The following is a 26,459-nucleotide window of genomic DNA, read 5'->3' on the forward strand; positions in this document are numbered from 1 at the left end:
TATGAGATGTTTTTTCGCCGCTTTATTTTAGTGCGAGACCGGATGCGCGCACCCTCCTATCGCGTACAGGACCTGACACTTGCATGTGAAGTCATGTGACTTCAAAACAACACTTCTAATTGGTTCTTGGTAGTTTCTATTCTGGAATTTACACGCAGCACTCCACCCACTTCCATCATTTTCTTTTCTACTCTCAAGAGAGAACAACGTCGAACATCTTCCCAAAGACTTCGCTGCAATGGCTACCGTTCCGCATTCATCTTCCGTATCTGAAGGAAATGAGCGACCACCTTTGACAAGAAAAACAGAGGCCACGCTATTACCATCAGAAGTAATCAGCACATCTTCCGGTGGACGACCTGTATCTCCATCGAGTGCTGAAATTGACTTGAAACCATATCTGGCGAACGTGCACATGGAATGCACGAACTGTGGAAAACTTCTTGTATACGGAGAGCAAAGCTTTACTCTAATTAAACACAAAATTGAGAGTCATAAATGCTCCAAGAAAAGTTAAATTTCTTCACTTTATTTGGATAGTATGACATACTGAAAAATGTCGTAGCAACTTTAAGAAATCAAAAGCATCATAACACTTGTTTCCAAAAAAAAAAAAAGTTCTTTTCAGAACTAACTCTTTCTACCAAAACGTGCTCCAAGAGCATATTATAGGATGTTTTTTCACCGCTTACATTTAGTGCGCGACCGGGTGCGCGCACCCACCTATCGCGTACAGGCGTCGAGACACGCATGTGCAGTCATGTGACTTTTAAACAACACTTCCAATTGGTTCTTACTAGTTTCTATTCTGCAATTTACACGGAACACTCCACCCACTTCCCTGGAAAACCAGTTTATCGAAAAACTTTTAAAGCCTCCTCTTATGAAATATTCGACATCGTTCACATAGCAGAGTAGTAAATAGCACTATATACACTCCGTCCCTTAATTATAAGAGACTTATTGCTATGTGAAAACAACTTTTGTTTTCACGCGATAATGTGAAATGCTAAGCCTGTTACATAATTTTATTTCACATATATGTTACTATTCTCCTTCGAGCACTAACACCGTAGAAAATACCACCAATAGCGGTGATATTTTTTACACCGAGAACGGGCGATTTGTATCGCTTAGAGCCCTTACAATTATAAAGTTTTATTTCCTAAGTCTCTGATCTAACACACTGTGCAACGTGGCTCCCCTGTGTGTCGTAATAAGGTCCATAAACAAAAACTACAGGGCCAGCATTATACACATGCACAGAACCACAAAACAACAAGAGCCACCATGTTAATATATATCCTTAATATAATAAACCTCTGAGAATAAATACATATTTCCGTGGCACCCCATAAAAGAAATTTGGCGTCCTCTGACTCTGCTTCATTACCAAACACCCTAACCCCCCGCCCCCCTCACTCTTCACTAAACTTCACACTCCACCCCACCCGGACCCCCTATTACAAACCCCCAACCTACCCTCCCTGCCCAAGCCCACCATGAACCTCAAACCGCCCCTGGAAAACTTATAAGACACAGGATTACTAAAACTCAAAGAATAGGCAACAGGCAGATAATCTAAATAGTACATGAAGGCACATATTTTTTCCATAATACTATTGAAAAACATGTTCTATTTTTTATAAATCTATCATGCATCTGACCCTCTAGAACCGCTTTCAAAACGTGAACTATAAACCTCTACTTTTCATTTTCAAACCATACACTTTCAATTATAATATTATTTTTTTTACAATTCATGTAATGTTACACACCTTTTCTAAAATACACCAGTCCCTGTTATTTATAAGGATTTATTTTCAGTCTTCATCAGTGACACTTTCTTAACATATAATGAAAATCACTGTAACTTTTTAAACGACAATGCTAACGCGGTAAAAATAACCCTTCATTTCCTTTCCTTTAAGAATGCAGACTATCTACCCCACGCATGCGTTTCTTGATCTTTGTATTTGGCAGCGAATACCGACCTTGAATTGGAAGACATGAACAAGAGCTCCATTGTCACATTTAAAACTGAACGTTGCATCTACTCACACACATATCTTTCACTTAGCTAACATTCACAGAAAACAGCATTGATGTAAAAAAAAATTGACCTTGCTTTACAACTTGGTCAAATGACTCCCTTATTTTTTAACGCATCCTCCACTTCAAGAAAAGCTACTTTTTTGATAACTACTAAGCAATATATAAGTGACTAGACTCCTAGAAAATTTATCAAGTCATTCTGCTCCTCTCCACTGCATAGCCGGCGACCTAATTCTGTGGAGTTGCTATACAACCGGCAGTGCTGCGCCGTTTCCTTTACCATCTTGGGAAATTCAAAATGGATGTCCCTCCTGCCTTCGCAAACGAGCCGGACTACTTAGAACTATTTCCACAGAGAATGCTTCTGTACTACGGCACCTTACCACTCTCAACTTTGAATACTTCATATCGATTAACATTTCGATATTCGTATTTCACCTGTGTGCAGCCTGTATTTCATTGCCTGAGCTGTGATTTCACGTGGGCCCTGGATTTATGTATCTGCAATTTGGTACCTCCTGAACCGAATTACAATCACCTCATGAATCCGTTACTTGATCATGAACAGCTTTGTTACAACGGAGGGTTTATGGCCTTTGCAGCGATACAAGGAGTTCTGGGTCATTGGAATATATTCGCAGCGGCGCAAGATTTCCTAACAGAGAGCTACATCGAAAACCCACTGAGCTGCCCTTTGATGGTAAAAGACGCTCCAATAATGACAGATCATGAATGCTCCTTTCATCTTCTCAATTGGATGGCTGACATGTTTTCAGATGATAACAGTGATTTCCTGTTAGAAGCACTTGCTGCATACTTTGCCTACACAATGGACGGTTAACTCTTTCCTAACAGAGAACTACATCGAAAACCCACTGAGCTGCCCTCTGATAATAAAAGAGGCTCCGATTTTAACAGATCATGAGTACTGCTTTACTCTTTTCCATTGGATAGCTGACATACTTTCAAATCATAAAAGTGATTTCCTGTTACAAGCAGAAGTTACCTATTTTGCCTAAAGAATGCTTCAATAACTCTTATACAAGCCATTGACGTCCTCATTTCCTTTTGCTTCCCTATATTCTTCACGTTCTTTTCCATATTTTCTTTTGAAGAACAGACCTATTGGCTTTACTAACAGTGGACATTATGATTTCGTGTTGTTTAAATTTTGGTCTTTTATGTGGACTACATTTGTTTCTTCAGCTACTCGATTTTCAACTTTATTTTTTTACAGTCTAATCTCAACAATTCTATTGCATATCTTATCTAAGGTTATTTCAAACGTACTCGATGCAAAACTCGCTAATATATGCTACATGTACCCTAATTAATGTGTAAATTTTAAACGAGTTTTTTATAACTGTAAACGCCATTTCGCATCTCAACTGCTTATTTCCGCCTCACACGCCTCTGCTCCTTTAATTTTCTATAAAATTATTAATTTAAAATACTTTACAGAAAAATATGTTCTTTCAACAATATTTCCATTGTTACTTGTGCTGTATTTCAAATGCAATACTGCAACCTTCAAAAGATATCTCAATACAGTAGTTCTCCTCAATAGTGATTTGCGCAGCATCCAACAGATTACATACATGCACCTCTCGCCATTTTGTCGCTTTTGGCGCCTTTTTTTCCCCGTACACAGTAACATAACACAAACTTGATAGTGCTTCGCATGTAGACAGCTGATTGATAAAGTAATGATGTATAACCACTTGCATTTTCATATATCGTTCCTAAACTGAAAGGCCAGAGACCTTCTTCCATTTATTGAAATATAATATACTTCCTTATAAGAGTGTACAATGTTTTTTTCCAACTATATTCATTTTTCTTCAACTATAGTGTTTGTATTCCATGTACTACTGACAATACCAATTACTGTGTTTTTTGCAATTTCTGTACTCATATTACATAATGATTTGCCTTTAAAACAGTACATTTCTAAATAAACATTTCAAATATTCACGGTTTCTCTTTTAATCCATAATCTCAACTGAAATGAGTTCATATTGAAAAACTATTCATGGGTTCCACATAACCTTAACTGTACTCACTGAGGACCTTATTTATGAAGACCTTCCGCCGCCGGTGCCTCATTTTTTAAAATGGGAAACAGTGACGCACCAGTGGCGCAAGGCCTTCATAAATAAAGTCCTGAATGTTTTCTTTTCTCGACCTCACTTACTGATACTAGAACCTGCAAGCCAATTACGGCCCGTGAACTCTTTCTTAGTAGGTCGCGCACCGTACAGACAGTTATACCACTGTGAAAAATTCTTTTTTTACTGTTACCAAGCACCGCCACAGTTCCGCTTCTCTCAGACTTAATCACTGCTCCCACGCTTCTACAGGCCAAACGCTATGTCGTATTTCTCTCCTTATCACCCTTTCATCTCTACAATAACAAACAGTTGTCCGCCTGCCACCACAGAACAGAGTCAGACACAGAGGCACCAAAGAGTGAACCCATCACCAACTGCCATCTCCGGCTGTTTCCATGGTTACACCTCATTCTGCACCTTGCTGAAGGCACAGGTCAAAAGTTCATGTCTCAACGTTCTACAACAAATTAAGAAGACTATTTTCCCTCCAGAAACACCTGCCAATCCACAGCTCTGTTACATGTCTTGTTTTTTCACACCCAATAGTACTTCTCGTTTAACATAAACATTAACATGCAACGTACTGTTCAATCTCCACTTATTACAATCAACCAATCATTTTTATTTTTTTAACCACACCCAGCCTCTTCCTTTTTCTTTATTTAGAATTTCAACTTCTAACTACCATTCCACTTCCAGAACCGATCGGAGGACGACTACAAATCCCTTGAAAATGAAGGTCTGGCTTATAGGACACAGTTATATTCACTGGAGTGAAAAATATGCAGTAAGCAGACGAATTTGCAACCTCGGCTTACCAAATGTACACATAACATGGATTGGCAAAAGAGGATTGAAATGTCACCAATTGATTCCATTGGTGAAAACTTTTATGCATCTCCCAGAACCAGACCTTATAATTGTGCACTGTGGTGGGAACGATCTAGGCACAATCAATGGGGTAGGTCTGGAAATGCTTCTAAAAGACACCTTTCGACAATTGATGACACTGTTTCCTCGATCTGCCTTGGTATATTCCAATATATGCCAAAGACAGAAATGGAATTGGTCCAATCAACATTGTGCACAATTTGAGAAAGCAAGGAGACATGTAAATAAATCTGTTTCTGCGTTCCTCAGAGATTATAGCATGAGTTCTATTTACCACAACAACTTGCGATACCACATGCAAGACGTCTATAGGAGAGACGGTGTTCATTTCACGAATGAGGGAAACAGAATCTTCCTCTGCAACATCAGGCTCTGCATCGGTACTTACTTATAAATGCAGAAAACACTCAATTAACACAATGGCTCTTTTCAGAGCCACCTTATATCTAAGCACTCAAACTTCTGATTTATCTCCATTTTCACACTCTTGTAAATAGGTGTGCGCGACCGGGTGCGCGCACCCCGTATTTTTTTTCGGGAAAAAATTATATCTTTTTGCGTTTAAGGGCCTTACTGCACACCCCGAGAAAAGCTACGCAGCAAAACAATCTCTACCTTCTCCCCTTTCCATGTTTCAATGCTTTGAAATGAACAATATATTTACTCGCAGTGACAAAATGGCGAACAAAACTTCCTGATTTCCTTCGAATCGAACGTTAACAGACGTCACGCAGCAAAAAAAAATTCCGCTCACGTGCAGCCGCTTGAGTGCGCGCACGCGTGCGCGCCTATAGATATATAATTGACTTTAACTTTAATTTTCTCAACAACTACTGGACGGATTTACACCATTCCAAAAAAAGCGTAATCTGCGAACCGGACTCTACAGTTTTGCCAAATTTCTTATAAATCCATTCAGCCGTTCGACCTGTAGCCGAGTCTAAAGGTCCTATTGAAAATAACATGCAGAAAACACGTTTTGGGACCCCCCTTATATCTCAGCCCCCACTTGACCAATCCCCCCCAAACTTTCAGGGAAGGAGCGCAGCGGACCGAGCCATCTTCTTTGAGAAATTCGCTAAGATTCTTCAACCAGGGCCAAAGTTATTCCAAATAGAATGTTGAGGATTTCCTATGGAAAACAATCCTAACTATAACTACCTACTGGCGACCGCCAGTAGGTAATATATATATATATATATATATATATATACGATCCAAACTCCTGCCTATCGGACCTGGATTCCGACTTCAACACAGGTACAGCCCACAAAAAAGCGCGCTTGAAGTAGATGCAAAGGTGGTATTGCACTACTTAACTATGAATGAAAGACATTGGCGCTTTTGTATCCACGCCAAATGATAGTCTACCTTTTATGTTGTTTTTGTACGCGCCGCTTAGGATGCCATGGTCGGTTAAGAGATAAGAACTCGATGTATGGTCATGTGACCAAGACCCGAGAGGTCGAAACGCGTTATCTTGTGCCCGAATAAATTGGACTAATTTGCACCCACAACTGGTGTGGCTTTTTTCTTTAGCACGATTCCGGTAAGAATTTTGTGCAATATATATATATATATATATGGTTTTGCACAAAGTTGCCGGTAATCCTGGGCTCGAACTGCACAGCGGTCCCTTCCTCAAAACCGGCGTTTTTGAGAAAATAATTCCAAGTTTCCTGTCCGCCCTCCAGGGCACAGAAAAAGGTCGGGACACTCCGAGATATTCAAAGGTGTTTATTTACCACAAAGTTTCAACAAAGGCTTTGTTGAAACTTTGTGGTAAATAAACACCTTTGAATATCTCGGAGTGTCCCGACCTTTTTCTGTGCCCTGGAGGGCGGACAGGAAACTTGGAATTATATATATATATATATATATATATATATATATTCCAGTATAATTCCAGTTTCCCCTGAAGGGGAATTTAGTCTTCATGCACTCCCGTGTATTATTTTCAATTACAGCCATACAACAGGGTTTGTAGATCGGTTGGTTTTATTTTCAATATATCAGCAAGCCAGCAACACCCAACGCATTTCGGTCTCTACAGAGACCTTGCTCACAGGAAACCATTTCTACGTTTTTTTGCTGAGTTTAAATAAAGTACATCCTCCATATTAACACATCACTTCCTGTTAGTTGCACAGGGGTTGTGGGACATGTAGTTTTCAACAAAAACATTTTAACCTTGTTGCGATTCTTTGCTGTAATTTTGGCATTTAGCAAATAATGATAACATGGGAAACACAATTTGAATTCATACCCTCCAGTGGGATAATGAGCGGGTACCATAATTCAACCTCTTGCCCCATATATCGTTATAATTTAGCCCTCTAGTGGGCATTCCAATCACAATTACCAATCCATGGCACCCAATTGCATATTGTATCACATCCTCCCATGTAAGTTCCATATGTTGTTCCCACTATTTGTCCTATGCATCTAAATAAGAGGAAAAGCAAATTAAATAAGTGAAACAAAGTGAAACAGAGTCGTGCCCTAAATTGTTTCATGTGATAAGTGAAGATAGTTGAAAAAGTTTAGAGAGAGATATAGTTCATGTTCATTTCATCTTGGTTTTAAGTTTCAAAGAAGGCAATGTAGTTCTTCATCCTGGTTTTGCCCATGAGGATTTAGAGTTCGAAAGCTCATTATGTGTTTTGATTCTTTCTGTCTCATTATTTTTTCACGATCCCCTCCTCGCTGATTTACTCCGACACTCTCAATTCCATAGAATTTTAGTTCTTTCCAATTCCCGTTGTGTTCCTTTTCCATATGTTTGGCCATTGCATTACTTCTATCATTGTTGATTGTTGCTTGGACATGCTCCAAGATGCGCACCTTTAGTTCCTTTTTGGTGCTGCCAATATATAAACAAACACGGGCACTCTAAAACATAGATGACAAATTGTGTTTTGCAGTTGATCAGTTGATTGATTTTCCATGTTTTTTGTTTGCCACATCTAATTCCTTGATGTTTTTGGCATTGCAGCAAACCTTGCAACCAGAGCATTTAAAAAAACCCTTAGGTCTGTACGAGGCTTCTGGTTTCTTCTGATCCTGAAAGTGACTGAAAATTAATTTGTCTTTTAGATTCTTGGCCCTTCGATACGTTATGTTGGGATGATCTCCCACAATTTCAGCTATTTTTGGATCCATATGCAAGATGTGCCAATTTTTTCTTAGGATTTTCGTTATGGATTGATTTGCTGTTGAGTGAGTTGTTATGAATCGGATCTTTTGATCATCCGTATTCGGTTTAGATTTCTCTTTCAACAATTCTGTTCTTTTGACACCGGATGATCGTTTCAAAGCAGTTTGGATTATAGCAGGATGGTATTTTCGTTTTTCAAATCTTTTCCTGGCCAATTTTTTACTGACAATCCAATCCTCTTGTTTTGAGCAAATTCTTTTAATTCTTAAGAATTCTCCGTATGGAATGTTATGAATTAAGCTGGATTGGTGAAAACTTTGAGCATGTAATACCGCGTTTGTCGCAGTACTTTTACGATGCGATGTCGTTTGTATTGTGTTGTTTTGAATAAAAATTTCCGTATCCAGAAAAATCACTTTTGATTCACTTATTGTGTAAGTAAATTTTAGGCCAAAGTTCGAATTGTTCAGTATTTCAAAGTATGTTTCAGATTCTTCCTTTGTTCCATCCCAAATAAGTAGCAAATCGTCTATGTATCTTAACCAGGCTATGGTTTTTGATACAGCCACATCATTCTCACATCTCCATGCCCACGTTCTTTCCCAATGACCCATTGTCAGACAGGCATAGGATGGACTAAAAGAAGAGCCCATCGCTGTGCCCTTTGATTGCCGATAGATCTCTTTTCCAAACATGAATACATTTTGCTCCAGACACATCGAGATCATTTCAAGGAGCATGTTGTTGTGCTCAGCAAATTGAATGTTTCTATCCATAAAGAAGGATTTGCAAGCTTCTAAGCCAATTTCATTTCGAATGTTGGAGTACAAAGATATAACATCCATTGCCACAAGTTTGTAGGAAGATTGCCAAGGGGTGTCTTCCAATCTTCTCATTAGATCCCCTGTGTCTTTCACATACGATGTTAAACCCTTTACATAAGGTAATAGGAAAGTATCTAAATAGTTCGCAATAGGTTCCAACAATGCGCCTTTTGCCGAAATTATCAGCCTCCCTGGTGGTTTCGTGGGGTGTTTATGTATTTTGAGAAGGAAATATATGGTGGCCATTTTTGGATGGGATGTTTGAAGGTATTTATATTCGTCACTGTCAATTAGATTTTGTTTGAACCAATTGTCTAACTTTCGGTCTAGTTCTTCTTTCTGCTTTAGCAAAGGATTTGTTTTCAACTTTTCATAGTATTCCTTATTACGGAGTTGAGAATGTGCATCACGCATATATGTTTCTTTGTCCTGGATGATTACATTTCCACCCTTATCTGCCATTTTAATTTCGATAGTGTCGTCTTTCTGTAGTTTGTTTAGAACTTGACGTTCTTCCCTCGAAAGATTGTCTTTTTCATGAGGGATTTTCAGTTGGTAAAGGTCTTTCACTACGCATTCGTGGAAAAAGTCTATTTTATTTCCTGGGGGCAGTTGCGGATAAAATTTGGATTTTGGTTTCATATTAGAAAAACCAGCTCCTAGTTGTACACAATACGCTTGCACTTCCCCTCCGCTTTGTTGCGGGTCCTGGCTTAATTCCATTAAATTGACAAAGTGTTCTGCGTCCTGTAATGGTATTTGCATAGTGGGCTGTGGTATTGTTCTTCTCCAATTGGCCATATCCGTTTTATCCACAAAAAGCTTTGCCAATTTGATCTTCCTAATATATTTGTATAAATCCACACTTGTTTCCGCTAGATTTATTCCACTGGTTGGGCAAAAGTTCATGCCACGTTTTAATAGTTTCAGTTCCACGTCATTTAGGGTTTTAGAGGACAGGTTGATAACCTGTAATTCTTGATTCTCATTAGTCGAGTCGTCATCCATGTTTAGTGATTCCATTTCTTCCGCATATTCCTTGTCATGATTCCCACGCGGTTTGCGCCAGTATTTTGTGCTGTGTTTGCGCTTGCCTCTTCTGGTTTGTTTTGTGGTACCTTTCCACGGCCTCTCCCTCTTCCTCTTTGATATGTTTGTTGGGGTCCCATTGTTTTCTCCCAATTTTTCTGTTGCAACGCCAGTTTCATTTTGTCTAAAAAAGGGACTTTTACCCCTGCTCCTCTATGTTCCTCTTCTCCTCCACTGATACCTGGTTCTGTTGATACACTCGAGGCTAGAGAGGACATGCTTCCCATGGTCATCATACTCTCAGGATTGTTTTGTCTGAATTTGTCATATTTTCTTGCATATGTAAAAATACGACCTTCCTCATAGTCCTCTTTATCTCTTTGGAACTTAGATTGTTTTCTCAAACGTACACTTTTTTCATGCTTTTCAATATATTGATCCAGATCTTCCTTGAATTTTTTCATTTCTGGGTTTAAATCCAAAGTGGCCAGTTCTTTTTCCATACCCTTTAATTGTTTTGTTGTTCTTTCCAATGCAATCTCAATATGTTTGAGCAGGATCTGCATTAATCCTAGAGATGAATTCAAAATAAATTCTCCCCACTCACTTAAGAGTTCATTGCTTGTATCCTGGTGACTAGGCATCAAGCTAATGCGTAAGCCTCGAGGCACACGCTTCACTTCAAGATATTTTTTCAGTGCTGCAACTTCCCACCATTTGTTGAAGAAGAGACCTGGGATAGCAGAGGAAGATATGTGGGGGCGAGCTGGCAAAACAAGGGAAGAAAGTAATATTAGGCAGAAGGAAAAGGGAGGAGCGGGGAACAGAGAGAGGCAAAGTGGTGGAGGGGAGGAAAGAGAAATTCACATTGGGAGAGAAAGTGAGGGAGAGGAATGGAGATGAAGAAACAAGAAGGAAAAACTGTCAATGTGACTCGCTGCTCAGTGTACCGTGTTCTCTGGTGGAACAAAGCCTATTTTAAATGAGAGTGTATGATTAAGCAAGAGAAGGAAGAAGAGAAGAAGAAAGAGAGGAGAAAGGCATATCAGGGGAAAGGGAAAGAGATGAAGGTACAGAGAGAAATAGAGAGTGGAAAGAAAGTCAGAGGAATACAAAAGGAGTAGTTGAGAGAAACATGAAAGAAAGAGGCTTGAGGATATCATTTAGGGTGGCTGGAGCACAGAGTAAGGGAAGCTTCCATAAACATGAGCCGTAAGAGTATAAACATTGTAATTAGAACATTATTTTAAGCAAGTGATCGATTAATTTTGGCAAAGAGAGGTTAATTTGGCATGCCACACAAGAGAGAGGGGGAGAAGCTAGCAAGAGGAGAGAGAAAAATTAGAGAGGAGAGTGAGAAAAAACGAGGGGGAGAGAAAATGGGTAGAGAGAGAAGAATGTAAGAAAAGAAAATGAGGAAAGGCAAAAATAAGAGGTCGACAGAGAAGAGAGGGAATAGAGAGGGGCTAGACAGACATGGGGAAAAGATAAGCAGAGAGAAAGGAGAGAGAGTGAAAAGACAGAAGGAGAGACAGTGAAAGGGGTTGAGGAAGAGAAGAACAGCAAAAGAGCGGTATAGAAAGAGAGATACAGATAGATTTAAGTGAGAGAAAAGAGAGACAGCGAGAGAAAGGTGGATACATTGAGAGAGAAGATAAATAAAAGGGGACAGAGAAGCTTAGAGCTAAAGACTGAGAACGAGGCAGGAGAAAAAGAGAACGGAAGGAAACTAAGAACAAGAGAGTAAAGATAGTGAGTGAGTAGGAAGAGATGGATAGAGGGAGACGGAATTTGGAGAAAGGGGTGAGAGAAAAAAGGATGAAGAAAATTGTGAAGAGTGAGAGAAGAGGATGGAGAGAAAGAGACACAGAGGTTCATGAAGAGAGAAAATGAGAGAGGAAGAAGGAGTGAGGTAGAACGAATAAGAGCTGAAGAGAGAGAGTGAGAGAAAAACATGAAAAAAGTCAGTAGAGAATGAGAAAAAGGAGAAAGGGCAGATGACGGAGAAAGTATGAGAGAAAGGGAGGAGAGAATGATGATAGAGAAAGGTGACATGCAGATGTGAAGAGTCAAATGATGTAAAGATGAAAGAGGGCGAGAGTGAGATTGGCTTTTGTGCAAGAGAGAAACAGATTAGAAGTAATGCTGAGAAAGGAGGGGCTGACAGGATAGAGATTAAGAATAGGTAACATGAAAAGAGTCGGAAAGAGACAGGATAACTAAAGGGGAAGGGAAATAATTAGTGAGAGAGAATTACAGGAAAAAGGAAATGATGAAAAGATTGGCACAAAGATTCATCTGTCCTTAAAGGAACACAAACCCTATAGGAAAGAGTGTACTCATCTTCCAAGCAAGGAGAGTGTGTCCCCAAGAAAAGGGCTTCTCTTCCAACAATCAAGTAGGACCTGCCTGAATTATGGACCTGCGTTCCAAAAGACTGAAAGGAGTTTCCATCTACAACTCCTCACCTGAAATAACAGTCTTCAGAAGAGGACTGCCCAGCCCACGACTAGGTGGACAAATCGTCCTCACTAGGACTGGTAACTCTGACTGAGATGCTGGAGCAACCACTCCACATTACCAGTGAGAATATAAAAAGACAAGCAACTAACAGGAATCAGCCAGTGGTAGATGCCTCGCGAGTTTTGGTTACACAATGCAGTCTTGTTGCATTTATGCAGTATTTTCCCACCCAGGCAAGTTTTCAAAGCGAATTCTGGGAGTTTGAGTAAGTAGCGACTCAGTTCACTGAACATGGCTGGTAGTGTGTGTGTATGAAATTCAAAGCTGTTGGAGGCGCTAGGGGGCGCACAGCGGAATGGCTGTCTGACACGACAGCTCCGCCAGACGGACACAACCACTGCGGGATTTCAGACGCTTTAAGATGCCAATTTGAAATATGAACACTGTTTCAGAGCTGCGAAATATCCGTGATCGGGCAGATGCCTTTGCACCTTCATACGAGCTGCGGAAATTGAAGGAGCAGTGATCGAGAACGAAACGGTGAGCAAGATGGCGGGCGCGACCGTGCTCATGATCAGACTGTCTAGAAACGGTAACCGTCGATGAACTTAACCGCTGCGGTATGCCCCTGTAAGACTGTAGCGGGTAACAGGCGATTATATAAACAAATCGACAACGCCAAGTGTGTCGGCACCCTTCTATAGCGCGGACACTGGCTGGGAAGTGTGGAGGCGACTACGTATGCAAAATTGCGGCGCCCAGTGCTGACATATGCTGCCGGGATACCACGCGCAGAAAGAAGGACCCGTAGCGTTGCTGCAGTCTAAACAGAAAATAAAACTACAGCTGGACGATTCCGGCACTGGAAGGGAACCGCAGGCAATACAATAAAAACGCTGAGTGGCCGGAGCACCGTGAATTGACGGAGTGACACAAGGACAAAATGGTGGCCAGTAACTATCCCCATCCATGAGCGGTTATAATGAGGTACGGGCGCTGCATGACGCTGCAACGATACACTGCGAGGCGTATCTCTGGCGGTGGGGTCATGTCAGGAGACAATGGATGCCTACAGCTGCAAGCGCTCTGAGTTTCGCGGGGACATGCGGGCATGAGGCGGGGAGCAGTGCACCTGCAGACCAGTCTAGGAGGGAAGATACTGACAACGTGGGAATCACCTCAAGTGCAGTGTAGACATAGAACACGCACAGGGCTGGCAGTTGCTGCGTGGAAGAGGGCTGCAGGACCCACCGCTTTCTAACTAACTTGACTGGACACTGCCTGCAAAACGTCGTCTGCTCTACTAATTCTGTGACTGGGGCTGCGCAGGGGGACATCCATACGTGCTGACAACTTTGGATCCCCCACTGCGGTGTGCGTAGCTCGCTTTCCCTAACGCTCTGGCCTCTTCAATCAAGCCATTATGGGCAAACCAGATAAACAGCAGCCCAAACTCACCTTTGAATTACGCAAGGCACCCAAAGGTCAGAATAGCCAGTCACAGGAAGAGCAGATAACGGAGGCTACTGAAGGAAATAACATGGAGGCCATCCTCAAAGCCATACACGCCAATCTACAAGACATCAACGGGAAATTGGACCATCTAACAGGCCGAGTGGATAGTATGGCAGCGGAACTAGATAAACAAGGGGAAAGGTTGGACACTGCGGAACAACGTATTTCCAAGGTCGATGATGAATCCCATGACACGGCGGTGAAATGTACAGGCATGGAAAAGGTTCTCGACGTTATCCGATCAAAAGCGTAGGAATTGGAAGCTCGTTCCCGCCGGAACTACGTGCGCATAGCGGGTCTTCCTGAAACGGCGAACACAGGTCGCATGGAACCATATGTTGAACAATTGTGTAAAGATATCTTTGGTGAGAGTGCGCTGTCGCCACTTTTCATAATCGAAAGGGCGCATAGATCCCTCGCGCTGAAACCACCAGTAGGATCAACACCACGGCCCATTGTAGCCCGGGTATTAAATTATAGGGATCGAGGCACCATTCTTCGACTAGCATGGGAGAAAGGGCAGATACAGCATCATGGAAACAAGCTGGAATTCTATCCCGATTACACCGTCGCAGTACAGCAGGCGCGACTGGAGTTCACAACAGTAAAGCGAGACTCAGGGAGATGCAGATCAGCTACGCCATGCTCTATTTTGCACGTCTGAAAGTCACCTGGGAGGAGAAGACCATCATATTCACAAGTCCAAAAGCGGCGCAAGACTTCATCAAAAAAATAGCGAACAACGGCAAGAAGCAGAACAGATCTGCGCAGCACCATGACTCTGACTAGCGGTATGGTGTTGATATGTAAACAATGTATAAGGATGGTTGTAGCAACTTGCAAGGTGGTTTGCCGGCTGATGAAGACGGTAAAAATGGTAAGACTGTAAATTTGCCAATTGTTCTACACTGAGTGTATTCGGTACTGAGCTGGGTTACATATGAGCCACTTTAATGACTGCATCCATTGGCGGGCTGGTGTTCGACTTGAATAGCGACACTGTGTGGTGGTCTCTATACCGGGGATTCAATGCACGGATGCTATGGCCACCACAGATGGAACTTATAATGAACTTGACCCACAAATTGCAGACTGTTTCATGAAGCTGCATCCTAGAGGTACAGGTGTGGTACACGTCGGACAGTTGGGACGGCAGTTACGAGAATAATGGGCAGGGCCATAGACGTTAAGGAATGTTTATCTACAACTTTAAAGGCATGTCCACTGATGGTGGGTATAAGGTTACTGGGACAAATAATCACACAAAAAGTTCACCTGATCGGGTCCGCAGGCTGGGGATAACCGCACCGATCTATCGAAAAGTTTCATATTATTGTTCCCTGTGTTTTTTTGATCTTGCGATGAGTGTGGAGATGCAGAGCAAATACGCCTGATCGATTTATTCAACGCAGCATCTGTTTAATTGAATTGATGTCTGTCCCCATCCACCTGGTGGGATGGTGTAGTGTGACCTCGCCGGACCTCCACATTGGTGATCCCCTCAAAGGTTATGTTATCTAAGACAGTTATTTGGAGGGTATGTCTTCGGCAGGATTGGGTTGCTGAAGTGGGTGGTGGGAGGTGGGGTTGGGTTATTGTTTTTGTTTCAATCATTGGGCCAAGACATTTAAGATACATTGCTGAACTTCATGTGGTATTATGGTTACTGCACAAGCTTTACTGCTTATGTACAGAAAAATGAAATAACTGACAAATTGTAAATATTGTGGTTGCGCACTATCACGCAAATGTAAATGAAAGTGATGTCTAGCCACTTGTGCCACCATATGTTACCTCATATTTGTTACCTGCATGTGCCGATTGCCCATGAATGACTAATGTAGTAATGTAATGGCCTATGTTTTTCTGGTACGGCTGTGCCAGACTGTTCTTTCTGTTTATTTGTACATTTATGCTGATGAAAATCAATAAACAGAGTTTCAAAAAAAATTCAAAGCTGTTCCCCAATCACTTTATCACAGACTTGTTTCTCTTTTATGCGTGGCAGGAAGCAGAGGGACGCGTGAGCAATAGAACTTCATTTACAGAGTGTCATCAATGAACCAAATAAATTTGGTATACACACTACTATCCACACACATATTCAGTGGTCGAACGCACATAGCAAGCCTCACAGACAAGATCCTTACAAGCTGTTCTACTGTTCACCACTGTGAGAAGTTGGCCTGGTATATGCTGTCCACTAATTAAAGTGGGCACCTTGCACCAGTCCAACCGACCCTTATTGAGGATTAGGTCAAAGACAACCTTTAAAGAATGCTATCCTAGTGGTAGCTGTGGAGAGCAGCCTTTAGGCTAAGTCACGAAGGAATGTAAAGCAGCTTGTTTTACCAGATTAGAACCTCCTGAATAACCAAATGAAAGGGGAACCACTCAAGAGATATATAAAATATATATATTTATTACTAAACACTCTCTCCTAACCTCTTTATGAGATTAGATCACAAAGCACACAATATTAAATCACTAGAACGACAGTAAATAGCACAATACACAGTGGGCTCCAGGGGGAGGCCCAACCATATACTAAAAAAGTGGTATACCAACCACGACTTAACTAGACACAGTGTATAGAGCATGTAGAATCGCTGGGACCCCAAGGAACCACCCAAAGTAGTGACTCAGGGAACCCAAGGAGGACGGGTGCAGTGTGAGAACATAGATGCAAGCTCCGTACAACTCTATGGGAAAGTCACGGTTGGAAAATTAAAGATCAAGGACACTTCGGAGAGGACTTAAAGCAAACCCTTTGGAACATAGAAGGTTCTAAGGCCAGCACCCTGTGAGTACCAGAGTACCCGGCTTACCTATTCCAGGGGAGCCAGGTGCATAGGTGTCCAGTGATGTCGGAAACCTTCATCGTTTTCAATGGCGTGACTCAAAGAAGTGCTGCTGCCGGGAAGATGAAAAGAGTCCGGTGGAATCCAAGCCGGGATCTGAGGTGAGAAGAACCAGAAAGCAGAGGGGACTGAGTCTGTGTCACTTCAGGGTGACCAGGGCTCGGTAGACGAATGCCCACCGATGTTGGGTGCTTCAGGTGAGATGACGGGAAGCTTGACTCTGCAGCCATGGGGACCAGGAGACGTCGACGATGAACAAAGTCCAGAGGTGAGCTGTCCCACAAAGGATGTCGAATGATGAGGGGTCAGTGTCCGGATTGAACACCAACACGCCTTGGCAAATGCAACTCATGCAGGCAGAAGAAAGCCGGCCGGGTGTGCACCAGCAAGGTTAAGGAGACTCTCCAAGCTATGGGGAGTCGGGGCACATCTGGAGCAACCAGGAAAGCCCAACAGAAGTCAAAGTTACCCTCACATGGACCCACAGGCCAACAGACCAGGGATCGCGAAGGGACCTCAAGCTGAATCACAAAATACCAGCCCACGGAACACTCGTGGAGTGTAGGCCGGAAATCTTCAGTGCAATTACTGCTCGGGGTCAGGACTACACATAGCCCAAAGCACAGCCTCAGAGATTGCCAAAAAGCAAATGCTGCTGCAAAAGTACACAGTTCACAGGGGTTCGGGTTGCACGGTCCTCACGAGGGATACTAGTCTCAGAATAACTGAGAGGGCAGATCCATCTCAGGGACGCTCAGGAACCCACCTCCTGTGTTGTAGAAATCTTCAGAGTCCTAAGGAGCTTGGGAGATGCAAACCGGTCAGTTACGTTAAAGGTGCCTGCAGCGCAGGGTAGTAACTCCTTTACTCCAAGGGAGATTCTTCAGTCATCCAGCGTAGTGTAGATCGTCGAAGTACTTGGTTTCTGCTTGCAGAGTTTAGTCCAGGTAAACTTTAAAGTCCTGTAGTCAGGGTTCCTACTTTATACCCAAGGAAGGGGTGGGACAAACTCTGGGGACCCACCTATGGGAGGGTCAGGACAGAGGGGTGGTAACACCCATTTCCTTTGTCCAGTTTCGCGCCGGAGCAGGAGCCAATGGCTCCGGCAACCGGTTTGAACTGGACTATGCACAGGGACACCAAATGTGCCCCCCAGTGCAGACTTCAAACACTCTCAGAGTGCACCCACTCAGGCCCAATACACTAAATCCTGTCTAGCCTCCCCTGCTCGAGCTCCGCTCAGCAGCAGGAGGGCAGACGCGTGTCTGTGGCTGGCAGCATCCATTTTGCGATGCCCAGGTTGAGAAAGCTGGTACCGGGTGTACCTGTGTGTCGCATATGTCACTTTAGGAGGGTGGAATCATACCTCCCCCGCCAGTTACTGGCTGGGAGGAATGATTCCAAGGTGTTTGACATCAAACACAACATGTTTACACGCAGCTGTTTTAAAGTTAGCATTTACCGCAAGATTATAATTAGGGCTCCCGTTTTTCAGGATATTTATTTTTTTAACATTTCCGTCTGTATTTATCCAAATTTACTTTACAGAACAGACACTGCACACTTGCACTCAGGTGTTATAGGTTTAGATATATTTATATATACATTAAATTAGAAAAACAAAATACATTCATCTGAAAACTTTGCCAAAATAATTTTAAGTGAGCATAGGCCTAAACAGACCTTGAGTAACTTGCATTAAGAAACCTTTACTGTGGGGCTGTACACCCTAGGGACTGTAGGGGAGGATAGAACTCCCTTTCTGTAAAAATCTTTTAAATCCTTTTCTTATCTAGTCACATTTTCTGTGCATTCAAAAATAGAGGTCAAATGTCAAGCTGTGTCTTTGGGGGAGCAACCCATTCTGTTTTTTCATTTTAGAACAACTTTGCTGGGATTTAGACCTAAATAAAAATCCTTTTTGGCAGAATTTTCTTCTATTTTTTGTAAACGGAAGAGATCATTATTTTCCAGCATACACTATGATAAATCTGTTTATAAATTGCTAAAACCTAAGGTGAGTGTTCATATTTTTGAGGGTAGGAGGAGGGTGCGAAATGTATTGTTTCAAAATGGGAAACATCCCCCCACCCGAGGAAACGCGCAGAACAATGGAACTCGACCCAAAGGTCTTGAAGCGCTTTACCTGAGTGCCAGCTGAATTTTATCTGGTGATATGCATTCTTTACAGGCATGTGGAAATGAAGTGATATGCCTAGCATCACATGAGGCTTTCCCGATGCAGCGACCTCAATGCAAATATGGGTGTGCTTTTTAGTGGCACCAGATAACATTCCTGACCCTGCCTTCCACCCTCATCCTAGATTGCCATCAAAGTCACAACAGCACCACATTGTGCACCCCAATTATAGTTAACGTGCAGCGGATGGTTCAGCATCGGCTGCACAGTCTTGTGAATACATTCTGATGCTGTAGCAGTTAGTTTTAACAGAGGCATTACCCCCCTCGCCACCTGCGGTACCTGAAGGACAATGGGGCTGTGAAAATGCACACCCTGTAAAGCAATGAACTTCCCACTGGGAGAGCGCACCAGATGAGGATAGCTACACCACAAGTCAGCCCCCTTAGTAAGGCGCCTTTCAAGTGCCGAGGGCTGCTGCACTCTTCTATGCACCAGATTACGAAATCCTGGGAAGGAGCACGGATGCTCCGCAGGATTATCTGAATCTGGTTTCTCAGTGTTTCTGTTTATATTTATAAATGCTAACTAAGGAAAAATAGTTTTCTGTCGGCATTTTTAATTAAAAATCTGTTTAAACGGAAAACCGGGAGCCTTAGCTTTAATGCACTTAAATATATATGGTTGGCTGCATCACAAACAACTCCAGAAAATATGTTCCGAAGACTGCAGAGGTGCTCTGCTCATTCATGGGAACACTCTCTCATAAAACCCGGCACCCTGCCTTCAGGATTGATAAGGCCTGCCATAGGGGTGACTGATAGGTTTATATGTGCAGTGATTTAGGATAGATATAGTGAACCTATATCTAAGTAAGGGGTGCATGCACCACCTTACACAGTCTGCAGTAGCAGACCAGTGATGTTAGTTTAAATGGTCTCTCAGGGGTGGCACAATAAATGCTGCAGCCTCTGAGAGGCCCCTGGGATACCTATGCCCTGGATACATAGTATACCATATACTACAGACTGATAAGGGTACCCCAGAATCCAATCTGGAGTGTACCAAAGTACATGCAATCAATTTAGAGGAGAAAGCAGCTAGGCTGGTGTCCTGGATAGCAGGATCCCAGCCAATCTAAGTCGAAAAAGGTGAAACGTCAGCAAAAAGTGGGGGTAACTATAAGAAGCAGATCATACTCTCCTACAACCACTAAGCTGTTACTTCCATGGAGAAAGAGGCAACACAAAGTACAATAATAAATGTATTTGTGCCCACTCAGTGTGAGATGTATTTGTAAGAATAACTTTGAGATGATTCAACTAAACTAGTTAGTGCAACTCTGATTATGGGTGAGAGCATTCTTACATTTAGGTTTACTAACTGTGTTTAGATGGAGCTACCCTCTTCTTCACACTTCTTGTAAATGCTGTATCTCAACACCACATTACCTGCTCCAAATATTGCATACAGTATTATTTGAGGAACAAAGATGCCTGACATTTACATTGTGATATGCCTGTTACACACAAGTTCCAACCATCATATGCATGGTTTATAAACAACCTGCAGAGATCACAGAAACAAACCCACCACTCATACCTGCATCTCATGTACAAGAAAGGCTGATTATACTAGCACCTTACACATAACACCCACCAATCATACTCGCACATCACAAAGTTCACAGACTATCCACCTCACAGACAAGACCAACCGATCCTTCTCATGCTTCACACACCAGACCTACAAATCCCAACTGCGCAAAACACCCAAGCCCCGCAAATGATACTTTGCATTTCACAGAAAACACCCACTGATCATATTCATGGGTTACACATATAAACCCCAGATCATACAAGTACTTCACAGACAAGATCTATTGTCCATACTTGCACTTCACACACATGACCAACCGATCATCCTGTAGCCTCCTGCACAAGACCCCCATCACATTAGTACCTTACACACTAGATCCACTGATCGTACTCAGCCTAACATACAATATCCGCCAATCATACTCACCGCTATATACAAGAACCACCAGTCATTCTCACCCATATATACAAGAAATCATAACCTTCACTTCCAAAACCAAATGATCATACCGATGCCCATCAAACATGATCTATATAGCACAGTCATACACACAAGACCCATTGATCACGCTCATCCAGGCTGGTGGTGGAAAGACACAACACTAAACCTCTTGAATAGATAGCAATGGTGACAACCAACAACGAGCAGATGGCAGTCACGGGGACAAGGAGAACCCAGAGCAAGAACACATGTTCCATTAAAAAGGCATGAGGAGCAAGGGAATACAGACAATATTAGCAAGTATAAAACTTGGAGACAATCTGATGTCGCTATGTGACTAGAGATAAAGAACACTAGTAAGAGTCATGCGGGAGGTTTCAAACTTGAACGTCAAATGAGCTCCAGTAAAATAACCTATCACAAGGCTCTCTGAGACAGTGAACAAGGTAAAGTGACCGTAGAAATGGAGAGCAAAGCACTGTAAAGAAACCATACAGCGTAATCTAACATAAGATAAAAAAGAGAGCTGGTAATACTCTGGGGACTACAAACCTGGGCTATAGGACCTGATCGAAGAGGATTAGGTGGATGAATTATCTTGGATTTATCCTGTCTGGTGTTTTAGAATATATGCGAAAACGTGGCCTGGTGGAAGTAGGGCACTTCTTTACACGTGAACTATACAAAGGCTTTTGTCCCAGTGTCACACGAAAAGTCCCTTTTTCGATGGTATCTAAATAAGACTGGTGATCAGATAAGTAAATGAAGCACATTTGAGGACAACATTTTAGACAGTTGTGTGCCTCTTGGTACAATTCTTTACAGGTTCGGAGGGTGTTGTCTAAAGGCTCAATATTAATGTTATTATGCATTAGTATGAATACAAAGGAGCCACCCTTACCATTAACAAGGTAATAAATATGGCTTAGATTAGCTATGAGGAACGCAGGAAACCAGGTCCCAAAGAAGGCCATGGGCCATGTGTAAGGCCAGTGAGATACGGCTGAAACACATCGACCTGCAAGATGAAGGCCTACTATGTATCGTCATCTTCCCTACTCATTGAGGGCCTGATTCATAAAGATACATTTATTTTGTGTAAATGTACTACTTTTTGGTATTCAAAAACTATGTGGAGAGTTTTACGATTCCGCACTCCCTATACTTATGTGTGGGGAGTTGTGCGCACCCAGAGACTCCTCAGTCAGGTGGAGAACTTCACACACATAAGTATAATGAGTGCAGAGTTATAAAACTCCAAACGTAGTTTGTGAATACCAAAAAGTAGTAAACTTACACAAAAGTGTAAGTTTAACTTTATGAATCATGCCCTACATTTTAATATCTCCATAGAACGCATCAATGAAATTACTATGTGTTATCTATAGGTAATTGTATGTTTCATTATTGGATCCCAACACCACTAAAACAAACCATACTACAAAAGATATCCACCCAGGAGTTCCTACTAAGCTGGAGCCCATCCGCTCCACCAAAAATGTGGAATAGATGTGAAGCAACCTGATGATGAAACATGCCACCTACGTTGGTGGGTGTGGATTTGTCTCCATTTGTTTTAGAAACACATTTTTTTTTAAATGTTTACAACCTTTAGAATAAAAATGTGGTAAGAGTTTTTCATGTCTGGATTGTATGTCCGATACTGTGGTCTGTATAGGAGCGCCTGTGGGGGTTGAGTAATGCTCGTACATTTCAGAGTGTTGTCGGTGTCATTAACTCTGAAGAGGATTCACAGCGACATCTATCTCGATTTGCTAAATTCAAGTTGCATTTCCACAGGGTTTTCTACTGTTTTGTTTATCTTTGGGACAGAACATTAGGATGTGTGCTGTTGTGCAGAATGTGGCAGTTTTACACTGAGGTAAAGACCCCTATGATGTCATCACTGAAATGTCGGAGCTGGCCCTGAGGTGAGGAAAAGATGTCAGTAACGAGAACCAGTCCGAGTGGAAGCTGAGATAGAAGAGAGACGAGGCGGAGGCCAGGAGGAAGAAGCTACACACTTCATGCAAGTAACCCCAACAATGTCTTTGTACATTTAGGCTCAGTAACCTGGGGCCTATCTCTTTTGAGACAGACCCGAGTGCATTTCGCCAAAGCAGTCGCTGAAGTCTATACGAGAAGTAAGTAGGCTTGGCTTGTGAACTCCGCTCGGTTCCGCTATGCAGAGTTTTTCACACTCCACAGAGCTCGCAGAGTTCCAAAAAACTCTGCATAGATGAACTGAGCTGAGGTTTTTCCTCCATCGTTCTCGCCAACGGTAAGTTGGCGAGCATGAGAGAGGAAAATCCAACGCTAAACTACTTCCCAGCAAGATTTCTCAACACGGATGGTCACTCGCTCGTGATGAGAAACCTTCAGTCTGCATTGAGGAAGCTGCCACTCAAGTAGAACTTGTACCCGGGCAGCAGAAAGCAGCGCCTTCTTTGCGCTGCGCGTGATGCCGTTCACGCTAATTTTATAGCGCGGGAGAAATACCCAGTGCTAAAAATCAGTGCGAATGGCATGAGGTAACACACTCTGCCGCTATCAAAACTCTGAGTAGTTTGGTGGCGTTTTTTTTTGTTGTTACTTTGTGGAGGAACTCTGCGTACTCCGCCCAGGCCAAGAAGTAAGCTGTAAATCCTGATTGCGAAATTCTACTTATGAGTTTGTGAAATCGATTTCAGGGTGTTATGTTATATTAGGTTATATTTCGCTCAAATAAGTTTATTGGCAAACTTGCTTGTTATTATTTTTAAATGGAATCATGAGCCTGCATAGTACTTGACGAAATCTGAACTCAACTGACAAACTGAAAAACGAAAACATAGTTGGGTGAGAAACAAAATTCGAACTTTGCAATTTATTGTATGTTCATTGCATGCTAAAAAAGTTAATATTTCAAAGAATGTTCTATTCCTACCGGACTTGCACTTTGCACATTGTCTGAAATTATATCTTTGACCAAATTGCAAAATTACGTTTCTGCAATTATTATAACATAAGCAAAGTGGAGTCACTATCTCACGCAGTGAAACTGCAAGACAACTGAGCATGCTGTTGGAGTTAAAGGATCCAGGTTGACTTAACCTCAGGCAAAGAAGGAGATCCACATCTGCTGTTCTTACCATATAGCGCCAAAAAGTAAAATGGGAATGGCTCATCATGTTCTAAACTGGCCACACCCTGAAAGAGTCAGTGATGGAAATCTAAGGGCAGAGCTGAGACACCACTTTTTAGTATAGCCTTATTACCTCCTTGTTCGTCTTCCAGTCCCATTCGTTAACAATTAGCAGCTTGTCTACTCTACAGAAACCTATTACCTCGCAAAGTCGGATATTTCCCCCAATATGGTGCCGCCTACCTGGCACGACATGCATAAAGCGGAAGTGTGTCATCCACACATCCTGAGAATACCAAAGAAACTCAAGAATAAGAAAACATAAACCAATCACCATAAACAGAAACAGGGAGGGAGGGACGGGCTCAGGAATGGAACGGGAAGACCAGGACTCGGAGTAATGAAGATTACAGGTGAATAACCGGGCATTCTTGTTCAATATAGCGCCTTGGCAAAGTGAAGGAACCTGCACAAAGGTTGATAGGTGGGGATTTCACAGTCTCTAGGTGATATCAGGAATGTTGCTTTTTAACATATGTGTGAAATATTTGAAGAGCTCGCAAGTCTCCTAGGCCCATGTCTGAGTATCGCATCTAATCCTTGTTTTTGCTGTGCCTCCTAGGACTTGTAGTATTACGTACGTATCCGAATAATTAATTCTTCAATGCAAGTCCTAGAATGCAAAGTATGGATGAGCATGGACCTAGGAAACTTGAGTCCTCAGTATTTACAAGTCCCTATGGGGAGTAATAGAGCTTTCGCAGCAAACAGGTGGAGGACCAGTGATTAATGACAAGCTACACCAATGCAAGGTATGATGTGTGCTTCTGCATTAAACAAGGCAAAAGTATCAGGACTCAGAAAGTCCTTTTCTCAATGTACACATATCTGGTTAGTATTCCTTTAGAACATAGTGTTCAATTGAGGGCCTCCTACTTGAAACAAAAATTGGCAAATCCTATCACTCTGCAATTGGCTGCAAGCCTTTTATCTTTGCTAATGCTTGTTTTGCAATCTTTTTAAAACAATGTTTTGGGAGCTGCTAGGCCCTCGCAAAAAATTACAAAAAAGAGTGGAATGAATCAAAAAATATTTTGGATCTCAAAAAGAACACACTGCTAAATTAGACCTTGACACTGAAGGGAACTACTTTGTGTGGGGATTTGCTCTTTGTGAAAAGGCAGAATGCCATCGCTTATACTAAAGTTAGCCAATGTCTGAAATGGCCTGACACATAGTCTCATTGGGAATGCTGTAGTGGGCGGAAGAGAAATGTCAATGACACTACAGCAGATAAATGGTTATAAAGGGCCGACTGTAAGCCCCTTTCAGTATGAATAATAAATATAGTTGCACTAAAATCAAAAGTTGTTGGTTAATGCAAGCCCGAATAGGGATTTTAGGACTGGGAAATGCTTCAAAGCAGGATCAATGCCTTAAAAAATGGGAACCTCCAGGCACAGGGAAGGAGCTGCTGTGCTGGAAGAATTTAGGCCACAAGATTCTTTGATAACTTCACTCGGTGTGTGCTAACGGGTCATATTGGAGTCTAATCAGCCCCAGAACAGCATTGTGAACACACGGCCTTCCATTAAGGCCTGAAGGAAACAATTTAAGCAGAGTCATGGGGGAGGAATGCTGACAGCGCGAACACTTCCACCATGGCATGGGCTCCCAACCCCCGTCCGTGCTTTTAATGCGCACCACAGCGCTGAACAAAGTTCCCTTGATTAGACAATCCAAGTCCCAGAGGATGAGAGTCACTTCCTGGAATACATTCATCTGCATGGCATGGCAGCTCGGGAGAGGAGCAGTACTTACTGGGCACCCTGTTGATCGCCTTGAGAGGCCTCAGCACGCGCACGGTCCGGATCGCCGACAGGTTGATGTTCTGTAGGTCCAGCGAGTATTCCACCATCCTACAGGAGGCGAAAGAGAACACGAGGGTTAGACTGGACCACGTGCATGAGAGTTGAGGGGGAGAGGGAGGAGTAGAGGCTGCCATGCACTTGAGGTGAGAAAAGAGGAAGGTGGAAGGGCGCATGGGATGAGAGAGGGCCATGTTCAAGCGGTGAGACAAGGGGGAAGGAGAAGGGTGTAAGATGAGAGAAGAATATAGGTGAGGGAGAGGCGACATAAGATGAGACAGAGCCAAGTGCATGAGTTGAGAGAAGATGGTGACAGGAAAGGGGACATGGGGTGAGAAAGAGACGTGTATGAGAGGCAAAAGTGAGGATGTATGGTTAGAG

At 42.5% G+C, this 26,459-nt stretch overlaps 1 protein-coding gene across 1 annotated transcript in view; it reads right to left on the reverse strand.

Moving 5' to 3' along the window:
* The window catches only part of LOC147668734 (voltage-dependent T-type calcium channel subunit alpha-1I-like), a 523,924-nt gene extending 497,796 nt beyond the window's left edge, over nt 1-26,128 (reverse strand). The window contains exon 1 of the mRNA XM_086948467.1: nt 26,032-26,128. Coding sequence (XP_086804593.1) covers nt 26,032-26,128 — 97 coding nt within the window. The remainder of the gene's footprint in view (nt 1-26,031) is intronic.
* Nucleotides 26,129-26,459: the final 331 nt, after the last annotated feature.

The sequence above is a fragment of the Lissotriton vulgaris genome, unplaced genomic scaffold (assembly GCF_964263255.1).
Source record: "Lissotriton vulgaris unplaced genomic scaffold, aLisVul1.2 SCAFFOLD_1650, whole genome shotgun sequence".
Classification (NCBI taxonomy): Eukaryota; Metazoa; Chordata; class Amphibia; order Caudata; family Salamandridae; genus Lissotriton; species Lissotriton vulgaris.